This window comes from Hibiscus syriacus, unplaced genomic scaffold (assembly GCF_006381635.1).
Source record: "Hibiscus syriacus cultivar Baekdansim isolate YM2019G1 unplaced genomic scaffold, ASM638163v2 tig00000541_pilon, whole genome shotgun sequence".
Classification (NCBI taxonomy): Eukaryota; Viridiplantae; Streptophyta; class Magnoliopsida; order Malvales; family Malvaceae; genus Hibiscus; species Hibiscus syriacus.
The window spans coordinates 204,641-214,152 of NW_024061798.1; the positions used below are offsets into that span (position 1 = coordinate 204,641).

A 9,512-nucleotide genomic window follows, 5' to 3' on the forward strand; every position below is an offset into this window, starting at 1 on the left:
ATACTCCTTGCATTAAATACAAAAATTCGACTGTTGGGAAACATCAGTATCGATACTGTCACAAGGGTATCGGTACTACTATATTCAATAGTATCAATACTGTACATAGTATCGGTACCATTTCAGTATATTAGAATTTCACAGACTCAAAACCAAAGTAGTATCGGTACCATAACTAAGAGTATCAGTACTACTACACTAAGTAGTATCGATACCGTATATGGTATCGGTACCATTTTAGCGTTTTGTTTTTAACAGTATTGGTACTGCCTCAGTAGTATCGGTACTACTTTATTGTTTTTGGGCTTTAGTATCGATACATATATCGATACTTACTGAACAATAACAGTAATAGTAATGTTATAGTAGTATCGGCACTACTATGCTTAAAAATCATTTTTGACTCAATTAAAGTACGAAACCCTTGGTAAAAATTATTTCAAAAATATTTCCAGTATATAACTCAAATTTTCAGTAAAGAGAGGAGTAAAAATTGACGTTTTAACTTTAAAGAATAATTATATATATTCGAATGATTGAATCGAATATAATATTAAAATTTGTAAAAATTAATTAACAATTTTGTTTGGTATATCAAAATATCGAAGTATTTCAACGGTCATTATCTTTTAATCGTTGATTTAGCTTCCTTTTAGAAAGAAAGATAAGTTCTTTTTTTCAATCCTTTGCTCACGGTAAGTTTTCTCTTCCCCTCTTCTTATTTCAGTTCGACTAATAATACTTAGTTTTCATATTTTTCGCTTTTGTGTCTGTCAGTAAAACCTTTTGATTCTTCTCCTGATAGTGTTATCTCGTTTAATTTCTTATTTAGGTTTCTTTTAGAAAAAATATTTTTATTTATATTTTTTTGCTTCTGTATAACTTCATGGATGCCATGATAAAAGTGACAAGTAAAGAAATTTTTTCTAACAAATTGCAACTCTGAAATATCTTAGCAGTAGAGAGTGAGAACCTGTCTGATTTTATGATTTCAAAGGCATTGAAAATGAAGTGTTTTTATTTTTTATTTTTTGAATATATTGAATAGAATAAAATTTTAGAAGTGGAAACGATTATGAATGAAAACAAACTATGAAATAAATTGTAAATAGACAAATTAACTATAAATAAACTAAAATAAATAAACCATAAAAGACTGTGAATGAAAACGATCCTGATTGTAAATAGACTAAAGAAAATAATTTGATTAAAAATGCTAAATTTTGCAACTATATATATATATATATATATTTGGAAAAGGGTTGATTTTGTATTTGATACCCGAGCCATATACAAAATTAGACACAAGTTTGAGCCATGTTAAAAATATCTTCCTAAATCTAAATGGAGGAAAAATAGTGTCCGTACTAGCATGGGGAGAATACACCGCATCTCATGCAGTCCTCGTTGCAAAATACCAATGCTCATATACTACACAACAAGGTCCATAGAAGCAACAAAGCACGTCCCTGCTACCCCATTCTAACACCTATAGACATGGCACAGCATGCAAACACCACATAACTCCCCAACACTGCATAGGAACTATCACAGAAAAGAGATCCAAACGGCTAACTGCAACAGGGATAAAAAACCAGCAACCTGAAAAGAATAGCTCCTCCAACCAGATAACCAAACTGCAGCAGGGAATAGCATAGACAGTATCACCTCGAAGGAAAAACGAAGAAGGATTCCAGCAACCAACAACCTGATCACAAGCAAAGGCCAACACCTGCAGCAAGCCACATCTATCCACCACGCCGCGACCAGGAGTAGCAACTTTAGAAGCACGATCCAATCCCACCCTGAGCACTCAAGGAGAAATAGAAAAACCAGAAAACCATTCCCATAGACTACCGCTACCCAGGTCCAACTCCATGCTTGAATGACCCAACCATAGTTATACTCTTAGACACAAACACATTGTGGGAATCGAGCAAAATCAGAAACCGAGCAAAGAAGGGCTGGTCATTTGAATTTAGCCCAAACTCCAGTCCTACGAACAGCTAAATCATAAATCTGCTCAGGTGGAAAAACGTTTTCCATTAAAATTCCACTCATTCCTGCACAGCTAGATTGTCCAAACAAAACCGAAAATAGCCATTTTCCAAACTTGTTTAGAAGAAGATTTTAGAGGGATGTTGTTCCATAATCCATAAAGGAACAAAAATCCCCTGGGATAACAAGCTGCAAATTCCAGGAACGCCACCAACGAGACCAAATATGCCAAACAACATTGCAATGACAGAATAAATGCATGACTGATTCCAGACACGAATTGCAAAACACACACACTTGAGAATCGGGAATAGTAACCCCACGTTTCGCTAGTTCTACAAAGGTAGGGATTCTCTCAAACTAATTTCTAGGCAAAAGCCTCCACTTTAGGCAGGGCGAGATTTGCCCAAACATACTTCCATAGCATTCTTTTCGTTGAGCCCTTAGAGGAAACCATCTTGCAAAACGTTTTTGGGCGGTACTCACCATTACCATCTCCAATCCAAATGATTGAGTCCGAGGAGCTTGAGGTTGATTGAACATTATTAATCATGCCCAAGAACCTTTCTAACTATGGGATTTCCCTGTCGAACAAAGGTCGCTTAAGTGCAATGTTCGATCTGTATTCTTCGTCAACCTTTGTCCCGAAATCGGCTACATCAAACTAGAAATCGATTGAACGCCCATCACCCAAAACGAATCTAAAATTCACCAACAAAGGATCATCTGCACGGAATAAGGGGATGATGATATTGTTCCACACCCACGACTTCCTTCTCCCACCAGATTGAGCAGGAAGTAAATTGAACTGGCCATAACCATATTTTTTACATATTACCTTCGTTCATAGGTTGTTTGGTTCCCTACAAAATCTCCAAAACCATTTGTTTAACAAAGCTCTGTTTCTCAATTTTAAGTCAAAAATACTGATACCACCAAAGCATTTCAGTTTACAGATTTGCTCCCAACTAATCCAATGAATGGGCCTGCCGCTGTTTGGACACCAAATGAACCTTGCAACCAACTTATTTAGAGAGTTTGCCACAGAACTAGGCATTTGGAAAAGAGACAAATAATACATTGGAAGATTCGAAAGAACCGATTTCACCAGAGTGATTCTACCACCCAAAGAAAGCAACTTGCCTTTCCACCCGTCGAGCCTGCTGGGCAACTTATCTAAGACTGGCTTCCATAACACGGAAGAGTTGCATTGGAATCCGAGTGGAAGCCCCAAGTACGTCGAAGGAAGATGACCCACAGAACACCTTATTACACCAGCCCAATCGTCAATTAAGCGTTCCTCCACATTCAAGCCGAACAACATCGTTTTTTCCACATTGAGCTTTAAGCCAGACATTATCTTAAAGAGCCTTAAGATCCTTTTAGAATTACGCACATATTTCTCTTTCGCTTCTAGAAATAAGATTAGGTCGTCCGCGAATTGCAAATGAGATACTCAAAACCCATTGTCTCCGATTTGGACACCATTAACAAGCCCCTCCGAAGCAGCTTCTCCCACCAAGTTAAACAGAAGCGGGGAGAGGGGACAACCTTGTCTCTATCCCCTTCTGTTATTGAATTTTTCCGTGGGAATCCCGCTTATCAAAACAGAAATAGAAGCTGCCGAATCACATAACTGAATCCACTTTCTCCATTTTTTCCAGAAACTCATGAGCTTCAACACAATATCCAAAAACTTCCAGTCAACCGAGTCGTAGGCTTTCCTAAAGTCTGCTTTAATGACAATTACCTGCCTTTTCCTTCTAGAAATGTCATCAATGATCTCGTTGGTGATAATGGAACAGTCTGCAATCTGTTTCCCATGAATGAAAGTAAATTGGGAGTCACCTACCGCCTCACTCATGATGACCGCTAATCTGGAAACGAGCACTCGAGCAATAATTTTGTACAAGCACCCCACCAGTTATATGGGTCTAAAATCTTCGATGCTTGTTGGGTCGCTTTTCTAAGGCTATAGTGTTACAAAAGAATGATTGATAGACTTATCCGCCAATTTCCCATTATAGAATTCCTCGAACATAGCCATCACTTTCTCCTTTTATCTCTGGCCAAAACTTATTGAAGAAACTAAGATTGAAACCATCTTGTCGCAGTCATTTTTCGGGTGGACTTCGACTTGAATAAATGGGTTAGAGTCGCCACCGATCATTTAAAAAATATTTAGATTGATCGGATATCATCTCACTTGGTCTGCGTTTTACCAGAAATATGTCAGATTCGGAAGTTGGTTACAGTCAAAGAAGAATTAACACTCTTGTACTATCATTTCGACTGGTGTCGGCTGTCGTTCATCGACGATGAGGCCTCAAAAAAATTTCATTTTTTAAAAGCTTTTCATATCCTTTATTCGAATATGTCATTCGTTTTCACAAAAAAGCCTCGGGGAAGGCTAGATATGAAGAAACAATCTTTCGAAAAAAAATTTCCTCTTCAATCCTTGGCTTTTCGAATAAAAAATAAAACCAAAACAAACTTCAAACACAACCACATGCAAACTAGCTCAGAAGGGTAAAAAATACATTGCTTATTTATGTTTTTTTCGAATGTTAGAAGTGCTCTCTTGCTTCGATCTTACTTGTCTATTTTGTTTTATAATTAAATGAATTTATAGCTTTGTGAACCCACTATTTTTGGGTTGATTTAGAGTTCCATTTCGACTGAAACATTGATTTGTTTTGCTATTTTTTGCCGAATGATTTGTGTTGTTGTTATTGCTGGAACGAGGACTCTGCAAGAGTCCTCGGGTTGATCGATGTTTACCCCTGAACGTTCGGCGTTAAAACCCTAACATTTAGCTCATCTGGACTGTTGGATCGGTTTAGATCCAACGGCTCTGGTGCTGCGACGCTGATATTCAAAAGATGAAACCCTAATTTACTAGGTCAGGCGAACTTGGCTCGGGTTGGTTTGTTGGGTTCTTGGCTGGGTCGGCTTGTTGGGTTAGGCTTGCCCGCCCGGTTCGGCTCCCTACTGGGCCTCTTGGATGGTTGGACTTGGTCCTTGAATTTTGGACCAAAGAAAGAAAAACGAAAATAAATAAATAAAAAGGAAAAGAAAAAAAATATAATATATAATACTAGACTATATAATATATAAATATATTTTTAAAAAAACTATATAATATATATATATTTTCAAAATATTTTCAAAAACTATATATTATATATATTTTTTTAAAAACTATATTATATATATTCAAAATGTTTTTAAAAACTATATATTATATATATATTTTCAAAATGTTTTCAAAAACTATATTATATATATTTTCAAAATATTTTCAAAAACTATATATTATATGTATGTTTTTAAAATGTTTTCAAAAACTATGTATTATATATATATTCAAAATATTTTTAAAAACTATATATTATATATATGTTTTCAAAATTTTATAAAAAAACTATATATTATATACTATATATATGTTAAATAAAACCCCGGACGAAAATGAGTGACTACAGCTGCCCCTATTTGCCCATTATCGTGTAACGAAAATAGGGAAACGATAAAAAGACACAAATTTTCATTCGACACATGGGCTTGAAAATGAGCATGTTCCTGTGGGAGTTGTCGACTTCTGAGTTTGAAATCCGACCCCATATTACCATTGAAGAAAAAGGTCAGCTCCCTATTGTTGAGTCGTATTGTGGGTGACTCTTGAGATGTCTTTGAACATGATATCTTTCGTTTTGAAGTTGAAATCATAGCTCAAAATCAGAAGGTGGCTTATTGTTTCCAAATCGTAGTCAACCTTAGTCCTCTTTTTGGCTTAAAGACCTCGTTTAAAATTCTACTGAGAATTACACCATACGATTGATATTCCCTCGAGCTGAATGGAATCGAACTTGAAAGTTATTGTTAACAGATAACTCTTCTCGCCTTGAGTTAAGTTGTACTAAGTTGGGAGATAACCCCCTGTTGTCGCAGATGACTCATTTGTTGTGACACTAGGTTAATCCATATGATATCCTTCTTCGTTAAGTTGAAATTATGGATGGCTCCTTCGTTGTGAAGTTGAGCTTTGAATTGGATGTCCTTCTTTGTGAAGTTGAAATTGAATCTTGTAAATTACATTGTCTTGAGTTTAATATCCTTCGCTGTGAAGTTGAAATTGACTCTAACAAGAATCTGCAAAACTTATGCGATGCTATGGATGCAATGTTCTTATGTGTGCCTAAAATGCATATGTGAAATATGTTATTTTAGGATTTGGAGGGAAATCTTCAATCTCTGGTTGTCATTCCCGATGACTCTTGATTCTGGAATCTTGAATTTCTGATCTTGATCTTGGATTCTTCACTATGTTTAAATCCGATGTATAGAATTTTATTTCTAGTCTTGGTTTGGGCAATGCCTTTCAGTTATCTCAAGTATAGTGCATAAGCCCTGATCAACTTCCAAATACCTGTACCTTTCAAGAAAATCTTTGTACAGTAATACACAATTATCTTTTCAAGAGTGAATAAATCATTAAGTTTAAATTCAACCCAAGATGCTTAAAAGGAATTGACTTAGAGAAATGGTCATATTTATTTATAAAGAAAAGGAACAAAGTATATGACAAACATTTTGGAAAGTAAAAAAGAAATATAAGTAGATGCCTTAGGTCTTAATAATGCGGGTGCCTTTGAACTGATACGCTGTTAGATGACTTTTGAGTACAACCTTTGTCAAGGGGACTTTGAAAATGTAACAATGTTCGGAAGTGCCATATTTACCTGAATCGTTAAGTCTGTAGACGATTTGGATATAGTGACGCAGAACCTTTCCTGAATCCTCATCCAAATTGCCCTTTCGGGTTTTCAATTTGGATCCATCCTTGGTTTCAAGATGCCCGTTACGGGTTTTCATCTTGGACACACCTTTTTATTTTGAATTTAAGGTGCCCTTTCGGGTTTTCATCCTAAGCGAAATATTTTTTACTGCATCTGAATTAACACGATTTGGCAGTTACGGCCCATCCATTTTAGTCAGAATCAGTGCTCCTCCGGAGAAAGCTTTCTTTATGACATAAGGTCCTTCCCAATTTGGCATCCATTTTCCTCTGAAATCTTTTTGAATTGGTCAAATTCTCTATAGTACAAGAACTCCCTCATGGAATACTCTTGGACACACCTTTTAATTATGTGCTCGGATCATTCGTTTTTTGTAGAGTTGACCATGACGAATGGCTTTTAAACTCTTTTCTTCTATTAGGTTCAACTGATCATATCAAGTTTGGACCCATTCTGTATCATCTAATTTAAATTCTGATACGACCTAGAGTGACGGAATCTATACCTCAGTGGGTAGTACTACCTCCATCCCATATGCTAATAAGAACGAGGTTGCCCCAGTCGAACTTCGTACCGAGATTTGGTAAGCAAACAGAGCAAAAGGTAATTTCTCGTGCCAATATTTATATGTTTAAGTTGTTTTCTCCACTATCTTCTTGATGTTTTTTTGCCGCTTCTACACCTCCATTCATCTTCGGTCTATAAACAGTAGAGTTGTGATGCTTTATGTTAAATTGTTTAAAAGCAGCATCCATCATCTTATTGTTCAGGTTTGTGGCATTGTCGATAATTATTCTTTCAGGTAAACCATATCGACATATGATCTCTTTTTTCAAGAACTTACAAATAGTGGATTGAGTGAAATTGGCATATGATGTAGTTTCTACCCATTTTGTGAAGTAGTCGATTGCCACAAGAATGAAATGATGGCCATTTTAAGCCTTCGGATAAATTTGTCCAATAACATCCATGCCCCACATAGAGAATGGCCACGGTGCGGTCATTACATGAAGAGGTTAAGGTGGAACATTGATTTTATCCCTATAGATTTGACATTTATGACATCTTTTAGCATAATTAATGCAGTCCTTTCCAATGTGGACCACAAATACCCGCATCTCATAATTTGCCTTGACATCATATGTCCATTCTCATACGTTCCGCAAACTCCATTATGTACCTCTTCTAATATCATCTTTGCCTCTTCTACAACTACACATCTCAACAAGATCTGATCATGGCTTTTCTTGTACAAGACCTCTCCATCAAAAACATATCTAGCCGCCATCCTTCTAATAGTTCTTTTATCATTTTCGGTGGCTTCCTCTGGATAACTTCGGTTTTTGATGTATTCCATAATGTCATGATACCAGGGCTTAATGTATTTTACTTCCTCAATTTGGTAACAATGAGTTGGGTACTCATACGACTACATGTCGATTGGCATCATATTAGACTCATCGCCAACCATGAATGCGGCTGCCAAGATAGCTAAAGCATCAGCCATTTGGTTTTCTTCTCTAGGCACATAATGGAAAGAGACTTCATCAAATTCTTCGAGTAGATCTAATATTAGCTTTCGGTACTCTACCAGCTTTACATCCTTCATTTCCCATTCTCCACGGAGTTGATAGATCACTAAAGTCAAATCTCCATATACCCGTAAGGTCTTTATATTTTTTCCAATAGCAGCTCGAATCCCCAAAACACAAGCCTCATACTCTTCCATGTTGTTAGTGCAATCAAAATTCAATCTGCTAGTGAATGGGTAATGATTTCCTTCAGGGAAGATCAATATTGCCCCAATGTCATGTCCTAATGCATTTGATGCACCATCAAAATATATTTTCCAGGAATCACATGTGGAAGTACTTGCTTTTTCTAGGGATGTGGCCATCAAGTCTTCATCTGGGAAGTCAAAGTCTAGCGAATCGTAATTTTTAGTAGTTCTGCTTACCAAGAAATACGATATGACACTTCCCTACTTTGAAAATTTTGTGCCATTATCTGTACGGCGAGCAGTGTCATATTTATACGGATCATATGAGTCTAAAGAACTTGCTGACTCAGAAAGAACTGAACTTGAGGAAGAGAAGATGGATCGAGCTTTTATAAGATTATGATTTGATCATTGATTATCATCCCAGAAAGGATAATATGGTAGTGGATGCACTTAGCCGAAAGACTTTTTGCTGCTCTACAGGCCTTGGATACGAGTATATCCTTAAAAGAAGATGGTGCATCGATTGCTGAACTTAAGTTAAAGTTGATGTTTTTGGATCGAGTAAAAGAGATATAAGGTCAATATGAGAAATACATAGCAAGAACGGAGTAAATAGAAAAAAAGAAGAGGTTAAAGATTTCGAAATGAGGGTTGATGAATGTTTATATTATTGTGGAAGACTTTGCATTCCCGATAATGATGAATTGAAGAAATATATTCTTTCCGAGGCAAACTATAGTCCTTTGATGATGCATCAAGGCGAGAATAAGATGTATCATGATTTAAAGAGTCGTTATTGATGGCCTGGTATAAAAAGAATGGTATCAAAGTTTGTTACGGGATGCTTGACATGTCAGAAAGTGAAAATTGACATCAAGTGCCTTTCGGATTGCTATAACCTATATCCATTCCTGAGTGGAAATGGGAATGAGTTGCAATGGATTTTGTTTCGTGGCTACCTTTGTCACTAGGTAAAAAAGACTCGATATGGA

The 9,512-nt window shown here is 36.3% G+C and overlaps 1 protein-coding gene across 1 annotated transcript; it reads right to left on the bottom strand.

The window, feature by feature from the left end:
- Positions 1-3,556: 3,556 nt before the first annotated feature.
- LOC120208672 lies at positions 3,557-8,085 on the bottom strand. Its single transcript, XM_039207892.1, has 2 exons — positions 7,910-8,085; positions 3,557-3,875 (listed from the first exon to the last, which is right to left on the bottom strand). Exons 1-2 carry the CDS (start codon positions 8,083-8,085, stop codon positions 3,557-3,559), a joined length of 495 nt encoding a protein of 164 aa, XP_039063823.1.
- Positions 8,086-9,512: the final 1,427 nt, after the last annotated feature.

Coding starts and splice junctions, on each gene's coding strand:
- LOC120208672 (XM_039207892.1), bottom strand. CDS start 8,085: ATGGCGGCTAGATATGTTTTTGATGGAGAGGTCTTGTACAAGAAAAGC. Junction 3,876..7,909: donor AGGCAAATTATGAGATGCGG/GTATTTGTGGTC, acceptor GCTCGTTTCCAG/ATTAGCGGTCATCATGAGTG.